Source organism: Hibiscus syriacus, unplaced genomic scaffold (assembly GCF_006381635.1).
Source record: "Hibiscus syriacus cultivar Baekdansim isolate YM2019G1 unplaced genomic scaffold, ASM638163v2 tig00110187_pilon, whole genome shotgun sequence".
NCBI lineage: Eukaryota > Viridiplantae > Streptophyta > Magnoliopsida > Malvales > Malvaceae > Hibiscus > Hibiscus syriacus.
Window position 1 is genome coordinate 601,183 of NW_024062618.1, and position 24,895 is coordinate 626,077.

Below are 24,895 nucleotides of genomic sequence, written 5' to 3' on the forward strand. Positions count from 1 at the left end.
TCCACTAGTTGATCCAAGCTAAAATCCGCTCTTTAAACAAATTAAAAACCCTTTTTTGTTTCTACCAATCAGAGCTTCTAACCCCAGATACTTCTCAGGGTTGGACGAACTAGCGACCCCTAAGACTCTGCGCACATCAGCTCAATTTGTCTTAATAACATTGGAGCTAAAAAAACAACCCTGATTTATTGAAATTAATAACTTGACCAGAGCTTTGTCCATTCCTGCGAATGATATCCTTAATCGTTCCTCCTGTCAACGCAGTTGCCTCACTAAAGATAAGACAGTCATCAGCAAACATGAGGTGTAAAGCTAGAGGTGCATATCGATTGTCGAATAAAAATAATTTTACTCAAAAAGAGATTTTCCACAACAAAAACAAAAAAAAATTGACCTTTTTAGATTAGGTTGAAAACCATTCTTTCAATCATAATTTTAAATCTTGAGGAGCATTATTTATGGGGTTGGAAAATCACTTTTCCATTGCAGAAGTATTTTCAAATTGCACTTAATAAAAAAAATTATGTTTTTAATTATTTTAAAAAAAATAAAAACCTGGGAAGTAGGAATTACCAAATGTACCCTCAAACATTTCATGGAAGGAAAATCACGGTAACAAACAAGAATGTTACTATATAATGCAACAACGTCCCTTTCTCATTTACTACAAGAGAGAACGTCGAGTTTCCATTGTTTCACCTTGAAAAGCTGCAGTTTCCAAGGAAATGAAACACAACAAAGAAAAAACCAAAAGGAAAATCTTCGATCTCTCCCTGATCTCCATGGAATCAAATTCCAAAGCCAAAAAGAAGGGTAAAAGCCAACGGAAGAAAGACAAGCCAAGGTTAAACGGGACGGAGGTCTCTAACATTGGGAGCTACAATTACAGGATGTTCAGCTTCTTCAACAGGAAGTTTAAGATCAACGAAGTCAAACCACCTCCCGATGTTAACAAGGCGTTTTCTTTGTTCACGGATGAATCGGTCCATATGAACGCCGATCAGCTCAGACGGTTCCTTGTGGTGCACCAGAACGACGTTAATACGAGAATCGAAGATGCTCAGCATATCGTCGAACAGGTTGTGAGCAGGAGGCATCCTGTGTCGGGAATTACGAGAAATTCGTTGAGCCTTGATGATTTCTTTTATTTCCTGTTTTGCGATGATCTCAACGGCCCTATTAGAACTCAGGTAAATCATGTTTCTTTTATTGCGTCCATGTATTTTATGCATTTTTGAATTTTTATTTGTTTTATTATAATTATTTATCTGGATATTAGAATAGGAATATGATTATTCAAGGATCCCTAAATACATAACAAAAGTTTTAGAAAGATCGAATACAATCATATTTGATATTCACATTCAAATTCGAGTAGATTGTGATCTTGGTGGTTCTTGGTCGACAATTATCATTATGGTAGAGAAAACCCTTAAATAAAAATCTCCGTTTTGAGTCTTGTAAATGAAAAAAAAAGATAAAAATCCCTTTCGAGTACGACTAGGCTCGACTTTAGAATAGGCAGAGCTCAATGTAACTATAGAATACCGAAAAAAATAAAAGTTTAGAGCTCTCTTTTATGGTAACATAGTTGGGGCCTTCTATTACATGTTGTATATCACATTGGATACACAATTTTAAGTTATGATTCTTTGCGGCACGAGGTGAGCATCGGGTATTAGTATGTCGAACTATATACATATGCTCATTCGAATATGCATCACACAAGGTGTTAGACACGTGCATTTAAAGAATAATGAAGAATCGGGGTGACATAAGTTTTTGAAGTTCTATGTTTGGCTGTTTTCTTTTTCCCTTGATGATTTATGTTACTTGGATTTAGACATGAGTATCGAATACGAATATATGCCCAGTACACCAATTCAAAGTTTTTTCATGTATTTGGAGTCTTTATCATTTATCGTATTTCCAGGTTCACCATGATATGACTGCTCCATTGTCGCACTATTACATATATACCGGTCATAATTCCTATCTAACTGGGAATCAACTGAGCAGTGATTGTAGTGAGGTTCCAATTATCAGGGCTTTGCAAAATGGTGTTCGAGTCATCGAACTTGATCTTTGGCCTGGTTCCTCTAGAGATGAAATTTATGTTCTTCATGGAAGGTAATATCGAACATATATTCGTATCCGACATTCATACGTTATCCAATTAATATAATATCAGCCTTAGAAAAGGAAAGATATCATAGATGCTCTGATTCGAATCCCTGATTTACTGAGTGTCACCATTTCAGGGTGACTATTTGAACTAAGATAAACTCTGGATTCAAATATCCAGCAAGTCTTTGGACTTGGACGGATAACTCGATCTTTCGATAAGTTTACGATAATCGTATATCGGAATTTCTCTAACAGAAATTTTATTTAATGGAATTATAGGACCTTGACAAGTCCAGTGTCACTTATCCAATGTTTGGTATCCATTAAAGAGTATGCTTTTGTTAGTTCCCCTTATCCAGTTATTATAACATTGGAAGACCATCTTACACCAGAATTGCAGGCTAAAGCTGCTGAGGTTATTCTTTCATTTGTTTTGTTTTCCCTTTCTAGTTTTGTTTCCCCCCCTACAATGATCAGAAATGATTTCAAAAACCTTGTAGATGATCATTCAAACATTCGAAAGTATGCTGTACCATTCAGAGACGGATTGCTTAACCGAGTTCCCTTCGCCGGAATCATTGAAATACCGAATCGTAGTTTCAACGAAACCACCGAAAGAATATCTAGAGTCTAGGTCGAAAGACTCTGATGACGAGAATTCCCCGAAGTTTACAAATGAACCAGAAGGGGTAAGCAGATAATCACTGTTATTCAGATTCTAGTGCGAGTATTTGGCAAGGATACATGCGACACAAGCATGTTCAACCAAGTTTCTCTTAGGAATGGCAATAAACTCTATGAATTCGTTTATTTGCGGTTATCCTATATATTTTTTTTATTTAGACATGTATTCTGTCACAATTTCAGCTAATATGACTGAACATTTGCAGAGTGAAAGTGAGGAAGAAGTTGAAGACTTAAAATCAGTCCAAGCCGGGGTATGCGAATACAGGCGCCTAATAACCATACGTGCAGGAAAGCCAAAGGGTGGCTTAAAGGAAGCATTAAAAGTTGATGCTGATAAGGTTCGACGTGTTAGTATGAGCGAACAGCAGCTCGAGAAGGCTGCTGGATCTCATGGACTTGATGTTGTAAGGTATCTATCAAATCGTTTTGGTATATATCCGTATCCGATACTCATACCTGAATCCTAGTAACATAACTTCTTCAGGTTTACACAGAAGAATATCCTGCGAGTCTATCCGAAGGGTACTCGTTTTACGTCGTCGAATTACAAGCCAACTATCGGATGGATGCATGGAGCTCAGATGGTTGCATTTAACATTCAGGTTAGCCTTTCAAGTGACATATCTCCGAATTCATATTTGAATATATGTTAAACATAAATATCGAATATAAATACTTTCAAGTAATTAGGGTCTAATAACTTCCACATAGCCTAGTAAATAATGTAGAACTTTTTTTTTTAATAAGATGTCCTTTTATCAGGGATACGGAAAACATCTGTGGGCCATGCATGGCATGTTTAGAGCCAATGGAGGATGTGGTTATGTGAGGAAACCTGAGCATTTGACTCGACCATCTGACCAGCTAATTGATCCTAAAACAAAATTCCCAGTGACAAAAACGTTAAAGGTAAAAATAATCCTGCTACTCTAATTTTAGTATGTGTCTTATACGAGTATATTCAATTTTTCTAATTTTTTTTAAAATGAATTTAAAAATCATATTCACGAACTTCTATAGGTCAAATATATATTGAACATAAATATTTCAAATAAAATAAAATATTATAAAAAAAAGCATTAGTCTGGTATTACGATTTTTTTGTTAGATATTTCCTTTGCAATTCAACAGGTGAAAATATACACGGGGGATGGATGGCGGTTGGACTTCAGCCACACACATTTTGACGCGTACTCTCCTCCAGACTTCTACACAAAGGTTTGACAATAGTTTCGGCATTTGAGTGTCGGATATGGAATAAATATATTAACTTTTTAAGATTTTCATATAAAAAAATATTGGTGGATTCAAAAATTTAAAAATAAAAATATAAAATTTTAATATATATTTAAAAAATTCCAAATAATCATATTTTTCCCTTTAATACATTAAATTAAATTTTACAAATTTTTCAAAATAATGGGTTACACTTACTCTCCTAAGAGGTTTACTGGATCCACCCCCATGAAGAGGGTTCTTAAAACTTTTTATCTCAATACCTATGTTACATGGATATGAATATATCTTGATTTTCTTTAAAAAAAAATTCTTTATATATTTAGAGAATCCTTATAGGTCATATCTTGTATTTAAATACTGGACATAAGTACTGTATGTAAAATGAAGAGTTCAAGCCGCACAATTCTATACGCTTGTATGAATATGCATCTAATAGAAATTTCGATCATAGACATGACAAGAAAAATAAAAAATTTGAATAAACATAGACATGAAATTTCTTCCGATAATATTCGTGGAATGAATTTTAAGTTATATTCTTAGCACTCTTCATTTTTTTTTTGAAATATTATATTTATTACATATGTAGATACGAGACATATGTAGATACGAGTACAGAAATATATTTCTCCAAAAATCCTTTAACTGAACAAATATAAATTAACTTCTGACCCTCAAATTTATGGTATATATGTATATATATAAATGATGATGATTACTGCTCATTAACTATAACAGATTTACATTGTGGGAGTGCCAGCAGATGAAGCTAAAAGGAAAACAAAGGTCATTGAAGATGATTGGGTTCCGGTATGGGATGAAGCATTCACATTTCCCTTGACTCTTCCGGAACTGGCACTGCTCCGGGTCGAAGTATGGGAATACGACATGCACGGGAAAGACAACTTCGGTGGACAAACGTGTTTGCCGATACCGGAGCTGAAGACTGGGATCCGGTCCGTCCCAATGCATGATAAGAAGGGAGTAAAATACAGAAATGTAAGGCTTCTAATGTTCTTCGAGATTGAAGATGTAGACTAGAATTATTTATTCACCGTGATCGAGTTCATTACTTTTAACCCTTTGTTTTGCACCACAATGAGATTAATGCATATGTATTTATGTATGTATGCATGTATGTAAAAGCTATTGTAATTAGATGAGAGAAGTTATGGAATGCCCCATGTTCCTTTTGCTCTTTTTTGAAGATATAATTAGGAATTTTAAACGCCATTCTTTTGAAGTTGTATTTTGGAGGATTTGATTGATTAAAATGATGGTCGACGAGCAATGAATAAAAGATCTAATCAACTGCAAAATTAAAATAGCACACTTCGGGAAGAATAAACACATGTGGACTGTTCGCTAAGTTAGTATCATATTAGTTACAGGCCCCCGTCGGGTGGGCTGTTTGCTAAGTTAATGGCAAATCAACTGCAAGAGGGTAAGGCTGGAATAAGCAACATTCCTTTAGCTCTAGCATGGATGGATCGAACAGTCAGTGATATAGTGTTTTCTTTGAAAATTTAAAATTTACATATATGTCAAATATTTATTTTTTATTTTTTATAGATAATTTATTTCAATAATCCTTAAAATATTATAAGTTCGTCTCTTGATATAAAATTTTGTGTCCATCTTTGTCTAATAATCTGCTCGCTATGTTAGTAACATATTAATAGCACTTAGCTTAGTACTCAGTGTAATCCTTAAATTATATTATTATTTTTTCAATATTTATTTTTATACTTAAACTATCACTCTATCTCAATTTGTTCAAAAAGTTATTATATTAAAAAATAAAATCGACATTATCAATCAAGACAAAATATAATACGTGATTGATTACATCATTAACTAAGATGAAGTATACTTTAAATACTAACATGGATAAAAGTATTTTTTAAATAATTTAATGTGCTTATAAAGTATAGTATCTATTTATAATTTTTTTTTCAAGTTAAAAAAGAGTACAGGCTTAAAACAGTAGCCTTCATTGCTGGGGACCCAAACGGTCCTGATCGAGAAGATGCTGAAGCCCAGCAGGGGGGTCTTCAAAAATCTTTACAGGCGAGGGCATCAACAGAATGATTTCCTTTCCGAGGGATCCAAATAACTTTTAAAAAACAATATTTTCTTAAACTATGCGGTTAATAGAAGCAAAATTAATATTTAAATATTAAAATTGAAAAGAAGATATCAATAGCTAAATCATAAATAAAACCTTTTAAAATAATGAACTCGTCAATAGAGATGACAGCAAGGATAATACATCGACCCCACAAAAGATAAAATTATACTAAATTTTATCCATTTAAAGACTATGAGATTATAAGTTAATATAATAAATCCAACTCCAAACCTTTACAGCCTTACAGGTAGTCCAGTTCACGAAGGATCCAAACCATTCTTTGACAAATTAGCAAGAAAAGAAAATATATAAAAATATAACAAAGAATAAAATAAAATAAATATTTTAAGGATATTAAAATATTGTAGGGGTAAAATAAAAAAATACAAATGTTTATATTATTTATTTTATTTATTATATCTTTACACTTTTGGAAAAGCAAAAGGGGTAATGCCGCCAGCAATGACATGAACATAATCACTTAACTTTATTTTCACTTTTAGTTTAATTACTAAAATTAAAAAGTTAATTTATTTGTTTGAATTTAAATAAAAAAAATGAAATTATGCAAGATAATCATGTATGCTGATGTGTTATACTTTTTATTGAAGTGACATTCATGTCACTTTTTCTTTTCTTTTTTTTATTTTATCTCATTCATCCGAATATAAGAATTTTACAGTTTAATCTTTATATAACGTCAACGTTGAAATCATCATTCTCCACTTAAGACACCAATAAACTTGTCTTAGCATCACATATCACTCTATCAGTTTATATTTTATCAAAATCACTTTAAAACTTAAGAAGCTTAACCAAAAACCTAAAACTTATAAAACTCTAAATCAATTTGATATATATTCCACCATCTGATTCGTATAAAATCAAGATGTACAATTCACTTTCTTTTTCTTCACTTCCTCGTTATTAAATTTTAGAATAAAATATTCTATTGCCGATAAATCAAAAATAAATCCAAAATCATTTTTTTTACAAAAAATAAGAAAACTTTGGAGTCATGTTATAGTTTTTAAAAGATGAATGTTCACTTATAAGGCCATTAAATATTTAATGATTAAATGATTAAAATAGGACTAAATTTAAAGTTTAATGAATAAATTAAAATTTTAAATTTTATGCCTTAAATAAGAGTGAAAAAAAACTTGAGTGAAAAAATTAAGAAACAACCTTAAAATATTAAAAAAAGAAAACAAAAGTATATTTTATGGACAAATAATGTACTTCTACAATCTTCATTGGAATTGACAACGAAATAAAACAGAAATATAATCATAAAATATTATAGGTATAATTAGGTTTTAGTCTCTCCACTACGTTTAAATTTGAGACTTAATCTCTCAATTTAAATTTTACATAACTCAACTCTTTACTTTTATAACATTATTCGTAAATTCAAATTATAATATCATTAATTGTTGTAATTAGAGTGATCACATGATTTTTCAAAACAACCTTAAGCACTCAATTGATATATATTTATTACGGGCAGACAAATGATTTTATGTTAAAGGACAAACTTTTAAAATTTTATGGGGCCGAACTTTTAAAAAGGCGAAAATATATTTTCAATATAAACTATAAAGAAAATACCTAAAATTTATAGAAATTTAAAATTTTTAAGGGGCGATCGCTCCCAACCACCTACCTCACGGTCCATCTATGATATTTATCATTGGTTAAATGTGATTAATTGATAAAAAAAAAGTTTAGGTAATCATTTTAAATATAATAATTGTTACCGATTTGGATGTGAAAAATAGTGCCAAATTATGTCAAATTAAGATAAAAGATTAAATCCTAAATTTCAAAACAGCAGAAGGATTGAAACCAACATTAGACCAGTGTTATTATATAAATAAAATTTATATAATTATCACATTGACCTTTTGAGAATTAGATAAAGTTTAAATAAGATCAAAGACGACAATTCATTCAATGCCAATTGTCCTAAGGATCCACGAGTTTAGACACTTAATGGGACCCACAAATTACGTGCAAGTCGAATTTTTAATTTTTATATTTTAATTTAATTAATTTTACTTTCTATATTTTTATTTTAAATTTAAATGGTATAAATATTATATAATTATATTATTTATATATTTTTTTTGGATAAGTAGAATTCCATTCATCCAAAAGAATGCAACCAAGCTGCTACAAACATAAATCAAGACATTATATCAGTCCCCAATCTATACACAATTGCCTATTTACAGTATCTAGACTATTCATAGAGCTCCTATACAATTTAATTCTCACTGATTCTTTAACGCTACCAACAACTGTGCCAACCGAGCAATGCACCCCTCTAAAGTGTCTACGATTCCGTTCCTCCCAAATGCAATAGATAAAGCCAATCCAAGCCAACTTGAGGATATGCACCAGCAATGATTTACCTTTCAAGTTCAACAATAACCAGTGCAGAAGATCGTTCCAACCAGTAGGTACCTGGTTAAGTCCACATAGCAGCAAGATAGCACACCAAGCTTCACTTGCATAAGAGCATTCATAGAAAAGATGACTTCGAGACCAAGGCCAGAGCTACACAATCTACAAACGCTGTTTGTAACAATACCAAACCTGGCTAACCTGACCTTAGTAGGCAATCTATCCAAGATTGTCATTCAAGAGATCAGTGAAAATTTTGGAATGTGGCCAGGAAACCACACAAGGCGATGTCAGGGAACCTTCTTACTCCTGCTTCGAACCTTATCCCATAACCATCTGGCTCTAATTTGATCCCAATTACTACTGGAACAGAATAGTCTCAAAGCCTCACACCTCATTTTGAACAACTTTACTATGATCCAGCTAAAATGATACTTACAATCGGCATTCCAGAAATCGTCAATCCTGAAACAGTAAGCATTTAACCAAGCGATCCAAAGAGAACCTTCACCTGCCAAGATTTTCTTGATAAGTAGAAGACAACAAGCTTTACTCCAATCAACCAGACTCCTCAACCCCAAGCCTCCCTCAGATTTCATACAAAAGATCTGGTTCCAGTTAACTCGGGCTCCTTTAGCTGGGGAATCACAACATTTCCAAAAGAACCTCATGCAAAGTCTCTCAACATCACTAATGACCCCTTTAGGCAGGATGAGTTGCCTACTCCAGTAGCTGAAGATGCTGAACAGGACATATTTGATGAGTTGTAGCCTTCCCCCAAAACTCAGCTTTCTATTAGACCACTTACAAAACTTCTCTTTAATCTTAGTCACCAAAACAGAGCAATCCTTGCTAGTGAGCTTCCTGGTCACCAAAGGTACCCCAAGGTATTTAACAGGGAGTATACCAACCCTAAATCTCATACCAGATTGGATTAGCTGAAGGACAGAGTCAGATAAGCCACAAGCATAGAGTTCAGTTTTCTGGGCATTAAGCCTAAGATCGAAGAACTTATAAAAAACCTCCAGGGTACTCAAAACACCCATCACAACATCCATGGAACCATGACAGAACACCAATAGATCATCAGCAAAGCAAATGTGTGTAAGTGAAATTCTCTTACACTTAGGGTGGTACCTAAAGATTCCCCTTTTTGCAGAGACATCCAGCAATGAAGAGAAAGAACATTCATAACTAAGACAAAGAGGTAAGGGGACAATGGGTCCCCCTACCTAACTCCTCTAGCACCCCTAAAATAACCCACAAGGCTACCATTCAAAGAAATAAAAAATTGAGATGAAGTAACACATGCCTTTATCCAACTACAGAACTTCACAGGAAGACCTAAAGCGTCTAGTACAACCATCAGAAAGTCCCAATTCACAAAGTCAAAAGCTTTTTGTAGATCAATCTTAATGGCACATCTAGGAGAAAGATTTTTCCTAGAATAGCCTTTAACAATCTCCTGAGCTAGTAAGGTATTATCAATAATATTTCTTCCATTTACAAAAGCAGTATGACTAGGGGAGATTATACAAGAAAAGATGTGAGATAGTCTAGTAGTGATGATTCTTGTGATGATTTTGTACACAACAGTACAACAAGAAATGGGTCTGAAATCCTTTGCCATGCAAGCATTTAGTGCCTTAGGAACTAAGACAATAGTAGTAGAATTAAAAACAGGCAGCAGGTAGGATGAGATAAAAAAGAATCTGACTGCAGTAAGGAAATCACAACCCACTACATCCCAGACAACCTTGAAAAACCAAAAAGAATACCCATCAGGGCTTGGGATTTTACCATTGTCTTGTCTAAACAAGGCTTCTTTAATTTCCTCATCCTCCACCTCCTTAATAAGCATAGCTCCAACATCAACAGGTAGAGAAAAATTCAGTAAGTCTCTCAGTCACTCCACATGAGGAAATTTGACCATTGGGTCTGCAGTACCAATGAGATTAGTGAAGAAGTTCACTAACTTAGCCACCATGTCATCAAAAGAGTCTAGGAACTATCCATTTTCAGTCACCAACATCTTAATGGTGTTCTTCTTCTTGTTGGATTCAACTATTTGGTGAAAGAACTTGGTGTTGAGATCACCCTTTTGTAACCAATGAACCTTTGCCCTCTGCCTGTAGAATTCAGATTTTGCAATCTCTAAGTCTTCCAGCTCAGCATGGGTCCTTCTCTCCTCGTCCATGTTCCTCAGATCAGGATGACTCAAGTTAAACAACTGAATCCTTTCCAAGTCATCCTTTTTGCTATGCACTCTGTTAGAAATATCAGAAAACTGCTATTTGTTAAGCTCCTTCAACTTAGGCTTTAGTTTTTTCAGCTTTATGAATAGCCTTTGCATAGGATTTCCATCACATTGCTCATTCCAAGACTCCTTGACAATAACCAAGAAGTCAACACTTGAGGTCCAGTAGTTAAAAAATTTAAAAGGCTTGGGGTTCCTAGCCAAGACACCCATCTGAATCTAAATCACACCAAGGCAATGGCCAGAAACACCCTGAGCCTTAAATTCAGTAAACGAATCAGGATAAGTAGCCAACCAAGGATGGTTGACCAAAATTCGATCCATTTTGCGAGCTAAAAATCTCTCATCCTGTCTATTAGACCAGGTGAATGAGGGACCTAAGAAGGGGTGATCCAAAAGGTCCAGGTCCTCCAGACAGCCTTGAAAATCCTCCATGTCAGGAGAATTATGGTCGCCCAGAGTCTCAAAGTCAGAACTCTGTTCAGCTTGGAGGACAACATTAAAGTTACCCCCTACTACCCAATGAGAAGATCCAACCTCATTTTCCAAGTTCTTTAAATGACCCCATAACTCTCTCCTGGCAACCCTACTATTACTGCCATAAATAGCAGTAATAAAAGTCATATGGCCATTAACAATTCCAGAAATAGTAAGAGACTGATCAATAGTCCTTAAGACAGAGAAGGACCATTGCTTCCTCCACATAACCCAAATTATGCCACCCTCAGAACACGAATACTTATAAACCATGTTCCATATATCAGAATAAGCATAATAGAATTTATCAGCATTAATACTTCTAATTCTAGTTTCCAAGAGACACACAACATCAGCATCCAAGTTAACCAGTCTGCTCAGAACCTTTTGCTGCTTAAGGGGGTTGTTAATCCCCCTTACATTCCAGAAGCACACAATCATCAATTAACAGCAGGGCCAACACCAACACCAACCCCTACATTCACACTTCCTTTAACTTTGTCCACTAGATCTCTCTTCTTAGTTTTGATTTCATTTAGCAGGACAACAACCCCTATGGAAGCTATTCTAGCCTTCCTCTGACCATCAGCAACACCACCACCACCAACCAACACATCAAGTTTATTGGAGGAACCGATATTCTCTTTTTTCCTACCCCTAACCTTCTTCTTTTGGACCACAGAGTCCTGCAAGGTGGGAAAATCAGACCCAAAATCCTCTTGCAAAACTTTATGAGCAACATCCTCTACTAAGGTAGAGTTAGGCAAACAATCAGGATCAACAGTAGTAGCCACCAAGTTCACAACAGTAGCACACATCTCCCTGCTGTCCTGTGAAGCAGTAACAGAAATAGTAGCTTCATGAGTTTGGCCAACAGGAATCTCCTGAAGAACTAGGAGGCAAAATAGAGCCCACATGAGGAGAGTTCGAATCCATTTTCTGTACATCACAATGAACAGAAGGTATAATGTCCTTTTTCCTCCAAACTTGAACCTCTTGCTTTGAAATTGCCTTCTGACTTACAACACACCTTAACAGAAGAGGATTTTCCCCAAAGAGAGCTGATAATTCGCTGCATCGAGACGAAATTAGGAGCAGCGCCAATAAAATGACTCACAACCGCGAAGCTCCAATCAGCTATTATTTAAAAATATTAATATAAAAAAGATTAAATTAGAACTTAGATGAAATCTATAAGTTATCTATAAACATAGGGACTAATAGGACCATTTGACCAAAATGAAACAATGAAAAGATGATAACGTAACAACTACACTCAGCAGTTTACACAGCTTAAAAAATCCAAAATCGAACAGAGCAGATTCGCAGGTTGTGTTTTTGGTTGTGTTTTTTTAATCAATCAGATTTCTGGGAATTCTAGTGAAACCCCAATGTCCAAGCAAACTTACAGGGTCTGCTTTTGCTTCCGGAGGAGGTTTAGGCTTACAGTTTCGGAGGCACCCGAGGAGATCAAAAAATTGTTCGAACAGTACTCCGAGAATGGATTCATGATCGTTGATGGACTGCAAAGGTTCTTAGTTGAAGTTCAGAAAGAAGAGAAAGCGACCAGAGAGGATGCTCAGAATATTATTGACAGTGTTAAGCATTTTAATAGAAAGGGTCTAAATCTTGAAGCTTTTTTCAAGTATCTCTTTGGTGATATTAATCCTCCTCTTGCTTCTATTGGGGTAATGAAACCTTTTTCTTCATCAATTTATGATTTGGGTTTCCCCCTTCTTTTGTTGTTGTGGATGATTTATGTTTTGTTTGTTGCTGAGAAAGTTTCATAGAATGGGTGTAAAGCTTGAAGGTTTTATGATATCTCTTTAGGATTGGTTGTTTAATTGTGATTGAAGTTGAATGGTTTGGTTAAAATTCGACGGTTTATGTTTTTGTTTGGTTATTGGGAAAATTTGGGAGAAAAGTGGAATTATTTAGGTAGTATATGATCTTTGAGTTTGTTTCCTATTTGGGTTATAAACTCAGCTGAACTTGAATTGGAAACTTTTCTTTTTATCTTTCTACTTTTGAGTAGGGGGCTAATCTAGCTAAATTCAAGCTGTACAAAAAAAAATCAGATCAAGCTTGATCAAGTTTGATTCGAGATAAAAATCGAGCGGCTCAGGCTAGTTAGATTAGGCTCTATAACTCGGTTATCGTACTTGACTTCAAGCTCAATCCATCCTCCTCTTGCTTCTCCCGGTTATGTTATTGGGATTTAATGTTTATGTTTGGTTGCTGGGAAAATTTGGGAGAAAAATGAAAGTCTTTTACATATGATGTTTGTGTTTTGTTCTTATTTGGGTTTTACTTTTATGTAGGAAAATTTGTTTTCTTTGTATGGATTCAATTATTCAAATGCAACTTATTTTCTGCTCGGTAATTACTGGACATTGGTTGAGTTGCTTTGCTGCTCTCATAGCTTTGAGGATTGTCGGGTGATGATGCCGATTTCTCAAAAAGTGCTTAACTTCGAGTTAAAATATGCCATTACAGGATTTTGAACTTGTCTATTCTATGTGTGTTTGTCTTTGAATAGTTTGACTTCTGTTGTTCACTCAGTTGCTAATGCTGATACTGATGATGGGAATGAATTTAAGGCTGTTGTCCCGGACTTCCTGTCCGAGCTTTTGTGATCGCCATTAAATTGAAAAAGAAAATTAGACGATTCTCTACAATTCTGTGCTTTTGTTTTTCAGTTTCCGGTGCACCGTGATATACCCTTCGTATTTTCGTTTTGATGGCGCGTTGCATGTTCACCGATTTAACTTATAGCTAAAATACACCATTATGGGATTCAAATGGTTTCTCCTTTTGTTCACTTTTGTGCTATTGTTGTTTATGTTGTATTCGTTTCTTTGTCCTCAGGTCCACCATGATATGAATGCTCCTTTATCTCATTACTTCATACATACCGGTCACAATTCTTATCTTACCGGGAATCAACTCAGTAGCGACTGCAGCGATGTCCCCATCATAAATGCACTCAAGAGAGGGGTGAGAGTGATAGAATTGGATATATGGCCTAATTCCACGAAAGATAATGTCGATGTTCTTCATGGAAGGTACGTACTCTTGATCTGCAAATCATTCCCCTTCTAAGCCGTTAACACAAAATGGATCTTCCATTTTGCAAAATGGAACTTCATTACAACAGTTTGCTCGTTCACTTGAGCTGGTATCTCAGACAGAAGCATGTAGATTTCATTGTATGATGAAAAACGTGACTCGAGTACTCGACATTAAAGCTTTAGCTTTTCATGTTTATCAGCTAGTTGAAATACGGCAAATTCGACTACTATGTGACCTCCATCGATAGTAACTGATCATCCTTTTGTTTTAAAATAAGTAATTTTGGTCCGAGAGAACAATGAAACAATTTTCTTCATGTAGGACTCTGACTACTCCGGTGGAACTCATCAAGTGTTTGAGGTCCATTAAGGAGTATGCTTTTGTTGCATCGGAATATCCTGTTGTTATAACTCTAGAAGATCATCTTACCCCGGATCTTCAGGCTAAAGTTGCCGAGGTGAGTCTCTTGGTGGTTATGATGAGATTTCAAATGGCTAATGTTCCCATAATTTACGCTTCTGTGGCTGATTTCTAGATTGTAACACAAACATTTGGAGACATCCTGTTTTCGCCTGGCTCGGAATGCTTACAAGAATTCCCATCTCCAGAATCATTGAAGAAACGGATAATCATATCTACAAAACCACCAAAGGAATACCTTGAGGCCAAAGAAGTTAAGGATAAAGAGAATGAGTCGAGGAAGGGTAAGGTTGGCGATGAAGAAGCTTGGGGAAAAGAAGTTCGAGACCTTAATGAAGCCGATGACAAGGTCTCTGGTGATCCCGAATGTGGTTTACTACTTCAGATCGAGTTTACTAGCTGTAACTCAAAATTTACAGTTCACTAATTTTTTAATCTCATATGACAGGATGATGAAGATGAGGATGATGAGGAAGATCTTGACGATGAAGATAAACCACAGGCACCAGAATATAAAGGTTTAATCGCTATTCATGCCGGGAAGCCAAAGGGAGGATTAGGGGAGTGTCTAAAGGTGGATCCCGATAAAGTGAGACGTCTTAGCATGAGTGAGCAACAACTTGAAAAAGCTGCAGTCACTCATGGAAAAGAAATTGTTTGGTAATTCACAAAAGATTTACTTTTGGCACTTCTGAGATGAATCCGCTTTAAGATGATGGAGAAATGTGAACTCTTAGTTGGTGGACTATAAGCGACTTGATTGCTTGGGCAAAAGTAGACATATTGTATTTATGAATCATCATGTATGCTGCTGTCATGTATGCCTTTCTGATGTTTGAACTGCTACAGGTTTACGCAGCGTAATATTCTTAGGGTTTATCCGAAGGGTACTCGTGTCACCTCTTCCAATTACAACCCATTAATCGGATGGATGCATGGCGCTCAAATGGTCGCATTTAATATGCAGGTTTATACACCTTTACCTCAGCTCAATGCATTTGTTTCTACGGTCAATATGGTTTTCGTTTTACTGTTTTTCTTATCGGACATTCGGATAAAGTAGTAAAAGTATCGGGTATGGTAATATGTCATGCGTTCTTTAATTGATTATGGATTGGCATATTTGTTTATAGAACTTGAGGATATAGATATTGCACGATATGTGTATACAATTTTGTTGTGGGAATAATGAGAAATCAAGTGGACGCCATTCTTTATCCAAGACTGATTATAGGATTCGTGTTTGATTTGATTATCGGATTTCATCATCCTGTAAAAGTGGATTGGAGAGGAAATGAGATGAACGCTTTCTGTAGACTAGTCGATAGTTGTTTGTCCGCTTCGCTGAATCCTCAGATTCTTTTATTTTCTTATTGGCTTGTGATAGGGTTATGGGAGGTCTTTATGGTTGATGCATGGAATGTTCAAAGCCAATGGTGGATGTGGATACTTGAAAAAACCTTATTTCCTATTGAATCCTAATGAAGTCTTTGATCCGAGAGTCGAGTTACCGGTGAAAAAGATATTGAAGGTTAGTGTTTTCGATGGCCATGGGATCCGAGTTCCTCTGTTTTCTTAAACCGAAGTGCTGATTTCTTGATCTGTTTTCCGAAGGTAACTGTTTACATGGGGGAAGGCTGGTATTATGATTTTCATCACACTCATTTTGACACGTATTCGCCGCCGGACTTTTATGCACGGGTAAGTAGATACACCTACGTATCTGGCTACACCTCTGGTAGAACCCAATCCGCGTAAAAAATAAAGATCTTTGTCTTGATATATAATTGATTTGCGTCCAGGTGGGGATTGCCGGAGTTCCGGTAGATTCAGTGATGAAGAAAACCAAGACATTAGAGGACAATTGGGTGCCTTCTTGGAATGAGGAATTTGAATTCCCTCTAACTGTCCCGGAACTGGCTCTACTCCGCATCGAAGTTCACGAATACGACATGTCCGAAAAGGATGACTTTGGAGGCCAAACATGCCTACCGATTTCCGAGCTAAGAAGTGGTATCCGAGCAGTTCCCCTCAACAGCCGCAAGGGTGACAAATACAACGCCGTGAAGCTCCTCATGCGCTTTGAATTCGTCAACCCGTAGTCATTCCAAGTTCCGGTCCATGTTTCCGAACCGATCTTCAATCTGTTTGATGGCATATTGTGAGCTTGTGTGCAGTTTACTTTATCTATTACATGTTTGTTGCGTGTTTATACGTACGTTATTCAGATTCGAATACGAGCATCAGATACGTGCGTGTTCTACCATTGCTGTGTGTAATTAGCCATACTTGAAATCTATAAATCATAATGTCTCAGAATCTTACAGCTTATAGTTTAATTAGTAAATGAAATAAATCTGTATTCGGATTTACAACGAAACTTATTCTATAATTTTTTTTCTGTTCAACTTATATGTTTGGATCACCACGATAATTTATTTCAGGTTTAACAGATTAATTTGATTAAACTTTTACAATCATATGATTTGAAAATCTATAATTTTATTCGTTTGAATTTGAATGAGTCGATATTTGACTATCCTTAAGTTGACATTATTCGAGTACTCATTAACTTTTTTTTTTTATAAAGATGATGTTTTGGTGAGGTGATGAAATATTGCATCATCTTATTGTTTTGAATAAAATTATTTAAAAGATACCGTATGCGCTTATATTAAAAGAAAAAAATGACGTGAAAATAAAAAATTTAAAAACAATATATTAATATTATCATTAGTTTTTTAATAATAAAGTACTAAAATAAAAACAAAATGAAACATTAATTATGATTTTTAAAAAATAATTAGAGTAAAAAACGAGATATCAAATAAGTAATTTATCGTTAAATTCATCATTCATGCTCATAGATAGAATAAAATACACCAGAATTTCCAACATTATATTAGAATGATCTTCCTAATTAGTAATATTTTGAAAGTTATAAAATAATTATTAACATTTTAATTAATTACAAAATAATTATTAAAATTTATTTTATTATTAAGAAATGATCTTAAAATTATTTAAATATAAAAAAATATTAAATTTATTAAAGCTGATATTTTAAAATTGCAAGAATTATTTGTAACAGTTTAAAAGATTTGATTATAACGTTTTAAAGATTATTTTTATATAATTTAATAATCTTTAATATATTTTATTTATTTAAATGTAAAATATTATCTGAAATCAGATATGTAATTTGTTTTGATAATAGATTTATTGTCTGAAATTAAGAATTATTTTAAAATTTAAAATTTAAAATAAAATTAATTTATATCCAATATTAAATCATTTCCGTAGCTGAGCCATTCATCACATTCGCACACGATTTCTATGAAAATCTGAAAAAATGAGAGCTGTCTAAAGCATCACTGTAAAAGCCCGGCAAAACCCGATCCTCTCAAATCCCCAAAAATGAACTCAACGGCCAACTACCACCCTCCGCCGCCACCGCTGCCATCATCGCAACCTCCTTTCTCTGACTCGGACACCGACTCCGATTCCGAAAACTTCCAAGTCGGCGCCGATCTCTCAAATTCTATTTTCAAAGCATACCTTGATTTTTCCTCATCTTCATCGTCATCATCTTCGATCACATCCGTTGATCTGTCCAAGATCCAATCATTCTTAAATTCTTCTTCCTCCGGCGCTTTATCGTGCCTCATTTGCCTCGAACGGATCCGTCCCTCCGATCCGACGTGGTCTTGTTCCTCTCTATGCTTCGCGCTCTTCCACCTCCTTTGCATTCAGTCATGGGCCCGCCAAGCTTCGGATCTTTCCGCTGCTCGCGCTGCAGCACGTCTCCCAATCACTGCCGAAACCGCCGCCAAACAAGCCACCTGGAACTGTCCCAAATGCCGCTCATCCTACTCCAAATCTGAAATCCCTAAATCCTACTTTTGCTTCTGTGGTAAGCTCCGAGATCCTCCATCTGATAACCCGTGGATACTTCCTCACTCTTGCGGCGAAATATGCAACCGTCCGTTGCCTAACAATTGCGGTCACTTTTGCCTCCTTTTATGTCACCCCGGTCCCTGCCCGTCCTGCCCGAAATCCATTAAAACCAGGTGCTTTTGCGGCTCCGTCGAGGATTTTCGCCGTTGTGGTTTCAAAAACTTTTCTTGTAACAGGCATTGTAACAAGCGTTTAGATTGTAACAAACATAACTGTTACGAAATCTGTCATCCAGGCACGTGCCCCCCTTGCCGTGCACGTGAGACTTACCGTTGCCGGTGTGGTAAAAAGGAAGAAAAGAAGGATTGCTGTGACCGGGATTTTCGCTGTGAAAATGAGTGTAAAAAGTTGCTTACCTGTGGAAAACATGTTTGTGAAAGAGGATGTCATAGAGGAGCTTGTGGGGAGTGTCCACTGCAAGGGAGAAGGACATGTCCTTGTGGCGAAAGAGTTTATGAAGGGATGCCCTGTGATGGGGTGACTCCTGTTTGTGGTGCAACTTGTAATAAATTGTTGAATTGTGGTTACCATAGGTGTCCTGAAAGGTGTCATAAGGGACCTTGTGTGGAGACATGTAGAACTATGGTTAAGAAGTCATGCCGGTGTGGTGGATTGAAGAAAGAGGTAGAGTACGTTTGATTGATTGAGTTTCAGTTACTTTTTCTTCTTTTTTTGTTAACTGAATTTAATGTAGGTTCCTTGCTATCAAGATTTGTCATGTGAAAAGAAGTGTTTGAGAATGAGAGATTGTGGACGCCATGCTTGTAGGCGTCGTTGTTGTGATGGAGATTGTCCACCATGTTCAGAGGTGCTGTGATCTCTGGTCTTGTTTTTATTTATTTATTATTGGTTGAATTTGTTTTGCTTGTGAAATGTTTAATAGATTTATGGATGCTTCAGGTTTGTGATAAGAGGCTGAGGTGCAAGAACCACAAATGCCCTGCCCCTTGCCATAGGTATGCTGCATGATTAAGTTTTATTGCTTAGCTTTCTTTGCTAGTGTGAGTTAGGCAGTAAAACTGTTGGATTAGACCAATGCTAAACAAAGAGAATTGCCTAGCAACTTTGTCATTGCTGGTTTAAGTGGAATGCCGATCCCTTCTCTGAATTTATCGAAGTGAATTTCTAGTTGGCTTCATCGTGTTATTGTCATCTTGGCAACTATTGGAGAAAAAAAAGTTCAGTTGCTATACATATTTGCTTTGAGTACTTCTCTAGAAGGAAAATTTTGCTGATTATGAGTTTTCATTATTGTAGAGGTGCTTGTGCTCCCTGTCCACTTATGGTGACAATTTCATGTGCATGTGGTGAGACGTTCTTTGAGGTGAGAGTCTGGTTATCACAGATTCTATGTTCATTTGTTGATGGATACAATCATTGCATTCATGCATTGGGGTCTCTTATTATGGAAATATATGATCTTAGTTGAATCGAGGATGGGCTTGTTGTATTTTGGCAAATTACTCTATGTTATTCATATGCATTTCTGTTGCTAATATAAGCCACATTTGGACATTTTGTGATGGTTTCTTTCTACTAGGTTCCTTGTGGTACTGAGATGGATCAAAAGCCTCCTAAATGCCGTAAATTATGTAAGATAACACCTTTGTGCAGGCATGCATCAAACAGTAAGGTACCATTAAGGTTCTTTACCTTTTTTATATTCCCTGCTAGAGCTTATTTATGTTGTACTAACTTCCTTGAGTGGGTTATATGATGTTGTTAACAGTAATGTGACATTGCCCGAGTTCTAGGATTGCATGTTAATACAGCATCATCATGATTTCCTCATTCATTTATATGCATAACAACCTTCTTGGTTTAGCTAATACTTATGTCTTAGAACTTATGTTATTAGCTAGTTTTATTATATTAATACATCCATAAATTTAATTTCTTTTATCATGTTTAAAAGTTCCTATATTGCCCATATATCTCATAGGTCATAAAGTGATAGTGTGTGATAGCATCATTATTTTCTATCATTTACTTAACATAAACAAGGTATAGCATATTTTGCTCAAGTTCTGTTAGCCAGTTATTCTCTTTCACTTTTTACCAGCCACACCGATGCCACTATGGACCATGCCCCCAATGTCGGGCACTTTGTGAAGTAGAATATCCATGCGGTCACAAGTGCAACTTAAGGTTTGCCAAATGATCTTTTTATATTTACTGTGTGATTTCAGACGTTTCTCTACACGTCTCTTTTAGCTGATGCCATTTTCTTTTTTTTTATTCCAGGTGTCATGGGCCTAAACCTCCTCCAAATCCAGAATTCACATTGAAACCTAAGAAAAAGAAATCATATCTTCAGCCTGGGTGCACTCCTGGCACCCCTTGCCCTCCTTGCCCAGAACTAGTTTGGAGACCATGCGTTGGCGAGCACATGGGAGCAGAGAGGATGGTTGGTTTTACTTCTTTTTAAGTTGTAAAGGAGTAGCTTCTGATTGGTCCGAGGCCATTCGTTTTACTTTTAACTCATTCTTCTTCCTTCTTTCAGATGGTTTGCTCCAATACAACACGATTTTCCTGTGATAATTTGTGTGGAAATCTCCTTCCTTGTGGCAATCACTATTGTACGAAAACTTGCCATCCCCTGGAGACACAGCCTTCTTCATCAGGACATCACAAAAGAAGTGAAACTTGTGAAGAGTGTAGACTCCCTTGCGAGAAGGTGCCCAACCTGTTATTGTTCTCATTCCCTCATTTATGATATTTGACTCAAGCTAATCTTTTAGGCTTTGCTTAGTATGAAGGATGGAAAGGAGTGATAATGGAAAAATTATTAATCAAATGGTTAAGATTCTTTACCACTTCCTACTTCGTAACTTAACCATTAGGTTAACAAATTTTCCATTCTCACTCTTTCCCATCTTGCATGCCAAGCCGAGCCTTATTTCCCTGTTCCTGCTTTCTTGGTCTTTGGAGTGCTGTAAACTTTAAAAGCATGAGGCTGCTATCTGCACCACATAAGCACCACAGTTTATCTAGTTAGATATAACTGTATTTAATATGAGGTTCCAACTTCCAATTGCCTTATCTCTTAAATATTTCCTCAGGAGAGAATGCCTAAATGTTCACACCCCTGCCCTCTGCAATGTCATCCTGGAGAATGCCCTCCTTGCAAAGTGCTCGTGAAACGGTCATGTCATTGTGGTGCAATGGTCCATGCATTTGAGTGCATCTATTATAACAATTTATCTGAAAAGGACCAAGTGGCTGCTCGCTCATGTGGAGGCCCGTGCCATAGGTAGTTTATAGATATACTCTTGGTCTCTCTGCAGCGATTTCCCCCCCCCCCCCCCAAATTGGATTGTTTTCAGCTGTCCTGTTATGATTGAGATATATACTAAAACTTTGGAAACTTGTGCTGCAGAAAGCTTCCCAACTGTACGCATTTATGTCCTGAAATATGCCATGTTGATAAATGCCCGGCCCCTGATAAGTGCAGCAAAAAGGTAATACTTTTCATTTTTAATTGACTATATCACTGATAAGTTAGAAATTTTTGTATCTCAGAATGTTTGTCGGATTATCTCCCTTCAACTTCAGCAATATTATACAAGAGAGTTCACAATCACAATTTAAGGTATTACTAACATCGTATTTGATCTTCATCTTCTACATGCCAGGTTACCGTTCGTTGTAAATGCCAAACCTTGAAGAAGGAATGGATATGCCAAGATGTTCAGGCCGCATATCATGATACCGGTCATGATCCCAAAGATATACCGAAGAATCAATTTGGACTTGGACTTCTGGCTTGCAATTCGGATTGTAAGAGCAAAGTACAGGAGGTTGAGTCAGCTTTACAATTGCGTAAACCTAAGGTTCTGGAGGTAAGATGTTTTAAATTGGGTTAGAATTATTCAACTCCTGTTTCATCAATCATCTGCTTGCGCATATCTATGTTAGATTACTTTGAAGCTATTCAGATATTGGTTAATGATTATTCGAAAACAAGATGCATTGCATACATATTGATTCAAGCATCTTTTGTAATCACCTCTAACATGATAAGCGGTTTGGGGAATTGTGCATTTGTGAAACCCACATTTCGTTGTTCCTTTCATCGAGTAGTCCTCTTTTGAGTTAAAATTTGTTGGTGTTGCTGAGATAATTGCCATGGCGGAGGCGTTGTTATCTCAGAAATTTAACCTATATTGATCTTGTTACAAGTTATGATATATTGATATTATCAGGGATGCTAGGACCCGATGCCAATCTACCCTGAAAAAATCCTCAAATTTCGGAGATTTATCCTCGGTTTTCAAAAAATTAACTGTTTGGCTAAACTTGGGAGTCTCGAATTTGTTGTTTACGTATTCCTATTAATCATTTTACAATCTTTCGTTTTTGTTGTCATGCATGCATGCTTATAATTCCGTACGATTGCATGATTTATCAAAGAAAAAAGAGCCAGACGGAAAACAAGGGCCAAAGCGCAGAAAAAGGCGTGACCGGATTCGAGAGGGCGAGCAAGTTTCAAGACTTCAGGTATGTTGTTCTCTTTCACAAGTTGAATAAGCCTTATTTCCTAGTCACTTTGCTCAAAAACTTCAATTCTTATTTACTATTTCCAACAGAAATTTGTTGCCACCATCAAGCGTGTGCTTTTGATTATCATCATCATAGCGGCTGTGATTGCCGTAACATATTATGGTTACAAAGGTCTGTTGAGGCTCTCAGATTGGATGAATGAAGCTGAACTGCAACGAGCAAAACGAAGACGTCCACGAATCTGATCTGTCTTGGTCATACTCGTATTGGCTATCATTACAGTAACAATATCGAGTTTCAAAGGTCATTTGTGATCGAATTACTTTATACACAGATTCTTTTTTACTTTTTTCAAATGATTTGCTCTTTCTTTAATTTCGGTTATTGAATTTTAAAAATAAATTTCTGGATAAAATTTTAAAGTCAATGGGGAAATCTTCGATTTGGTTTCAGAGATCAATTACGATCCAATTACATTTATATTTTATTCGGGTTAAGTTGTACCATCGATCGAGTTAAATTTAAATATCTTAATATTTTACTCGAATAATTTTAATCCGATATTTCTTTTATCTATTGACATGACACTCAGAATTTTTTTTAAAGATATTTGAATCTTTATTTTTTGTGGTCAATGACGATGTTAGTTATTTTATTTTATTGTAGAGAAAACAAAAAGTATATTTTCTAAATTAATAAAAATATTTAGATATTATAAAAATGTAAAAAAATCTATTTAAATTATGAAAAACTATAAAAATAAATAATATGAAAAAATATAAAAGAATATATAAAAGTAACTAAAAATTTCATTACTTTTGGTCGATTGGTTTAATTTGTCAAAATTATAAAAATTTAAATATAAAAAGAAATAAAAAAAAATTAAAATGGTTATTTTAAAAAAAATTAAGATTAAAAATATAATTGAATTCATTTTTAATTAGTTTTTTCAAAGATTATTTACACTTAAACTCAAAGATTCAAAAATAAATATTTAAATTTAAAATCAGATACAAAAGTCAAAATCATTTTTTATTATATAAACAAACTTAAATTCAAATAATTCAATTTTCATGTCAAATTTAACTTTGAGCTCGTACCCAATTTAGAAATCGATTCAACTTAAGTGTGCTTCCAAATTTAGCCAAAAGGGAAGAGGGTGGTTGAAATCACCGGCCAACAGCCCACCACCACCTCTTATATCACCGACATGCAAAATATAATTGGGAAATTTGGTTGGTGTACCCAACAATAAACTTTGATTAATAACACTGAAAAGAGATTATTCTAAACATTAAGTGAAGAAGATGGCCAAAGTAATGCATTTCGATTCGGCCAGGAGCAAAGAAGGTTTCCATCGGCGACAGTCGGGCTGCGAGTTTTCAAGAGGTAGGAGATGAGTGTCCCAGGCGGACAACGGTCGTCATAGAGATTTTGTTCAGCGGAATGGGTTTTCTGTCTTTATCGACAATGTAAACAAGAGAGTCGGACCGCTTGAGCTCAGGAGAGTTTTTTTGGGAAATACGAGCATGTCATCGACGTATTCATTTCGTACAAGAATCAGAACAAAATAGTAAAACAAACAACATTTGCGTTCGCTCGTTTTTCCACCCTTC

At 35.5% G+C, this 24,895-nt stretch overlaps 3 protein-coding genes across 3 annotated transcripts; all 3 read left to right on the plus strand.

The window, feature by feature from the left end:
* Positions 1 to 686: 686 nt before the first annotated feature.
* On the plus strand, positions 687 to 5,169 carry LOC120217798 (phosphoinositide phospholipase C 6-like). Its single transcript, XM_039214870.1, has 9 exons — positions 687 to 1,190; positions 1,934 to 2,130; positions 2,407 to 2,542; positions 2,628 to 2,816; positions 3,018 to 3,223; positions 3,299 to 3,416; positions 3,577 to 3,723; positions 3,946 to 4,032; positions 4,792 to 5,169. The coding sequence occupies exons 1-9, from the start codon at positions 726 to 728 to the stop codon at positions 5,092 to 5,094; spliced, it is 1,848 nt and encodes a 615-aa protein (XP_039070801.1). The 5' UTR covers positions 687 to 725; the 3' UTR covers positions 5,095 to 5,169.
* Positions 5,170 to 12,604: 7,435 nt separating this feature from the next.
* Positions 12,605 to 17,083, plus strand: LOC120217548 (phosphoinositide phospholipase C 2-like). Its single transcript, XM_039214636.1, has 9 exons — positions 12,605 to 13,015; positions 14,196 to 14,392; positions 14,721 to 14,856; positions 14,935 to 15,168; positions 15,268 to 15,479; positions 15,669 to 15,786; positions 16,207 to 16,350; positions 16,434 to 16,520; positions 16,622 to 17,083. Exons 1-9 carry the CDS (start codon positions 12,719 to 12,721, stop codon positions 16,919 to 16,921), a joined length of 1,725 nt encoding a protein of 574 aa, XP_039070567.1. The 5' UTR covers positions 12,605 to 12,718; the 3' UTR covers positions 16,922 to 17,083.
* A 1,066-nt stretch (positions 17,084 to 18,149) lies between these two features.
* Positions 18,150 to 23,578, plus strand: LOC120217549 (NF-X1-type zinc finger protein NFXL2-like). The gene is made up of 13 exons (XM_039214637.1): positions 18,150 to 19,400; positions 19,471 to 19,584; positions 19,677 to 19,732; positions 20,034 to 20,100; positions 20,317 to 20,409; positions 20,839 to 20,924; positions 21,021 to 21,183; positions 21,280 to 21,453; positions 21,839 to 22,029; positions 22,156 to 22,237; positions 22,412 to 22,618; positions 23,190 to 23,276; positions 23,366 to 23,578. The coding sequence occupies exons 1-13, from the start codon at positions 18,237 to 18,239 to the stop codon at positions 23,522 to 23,524; spliced, it is 2,643 nt and encodes an 880-aa protein (XP_039070568.1). The 5' UTR covers positions 18,150 to 18,236; the 3' UTR covers positions 23,525 to 23,578.
* Positions 23,579 to 24,895: the final 1,317 nt, after the last annotated feature.

What these genes read in the sequence shown, in the direction of transcription:
- LOC120217548 (XM_039214636.1), top strand. Translation starts at nt 12,719, where the DNA reads ATGTCCAAGCAAACTTACAGGGTCTGCTTTTGCTTCCGGAGGAGGTTT. An exon ending in CTCCTCTTGCTTCTATTGGG is followed by an intron (nt 13,016 to 14,195) that starts GTAATGAAACCT and finishes CTTTGTCCTCAG; the next exon opens with GTCCACCATGATATGAATGC. An exon ending in CATGGAAAAGAAATTGTTTG is followed by an intron (nt 15,480 to 15,668) that starts GTAATTCACAAA and finishes GAACTGCTACAG; the next exon opens with GTTTACGCAGCGTAATATTC.
- LOC120217798 (XM_039214870.1), top strand. Translation starts at nt 726, where the DNA reads ATGAAACACAACAAAGAAAAAACCAAAAGGAAAATCTTCGATCTCTCC. An exon ending in CATGGACTTGATGTTGTAAG is followed by an intron (nt 3,224 to 3,298) that starts GTATCTATCAAA and finishes TAACTTCTTCAG; the next exon opens with GTTTACACAGAAGAATATCC. An exon ending in CAGTGACAAAAACGTTAAAG is followed by an intron (nt 3,724 to 3,945) that starts GTAAAAATAATC and finishes GCAATTCAACAG; the next exon opens with GTGAAAATATACACGGGGGA.
- LOC120217549 (XM_039214637.1), top strand. Translation starts at nt 18,237, where the DNA reads ATGAACTCAACGGCCAACTACCACCCTCCGCCGCCACCGCTGCCATCA. An exon ending in GGTCACAAGTGCAACTTAAG is followed by an intron (nt 20,925 to 21,020) that starts GTTTGCCAAATG and finishes TTTTTATTCCAG; the next exon opens with GTGTCATGGGCCTAAACCTC. An exon ending in ACATGGGAGCAGAGAGGATG is followed by an intron (nt 21,184 to 21,279) that starts GTTGGTTTTACT and finishes TCCTTCTTTCAG; the next exon opens with ATGGTTTGCTCCAATACAAC.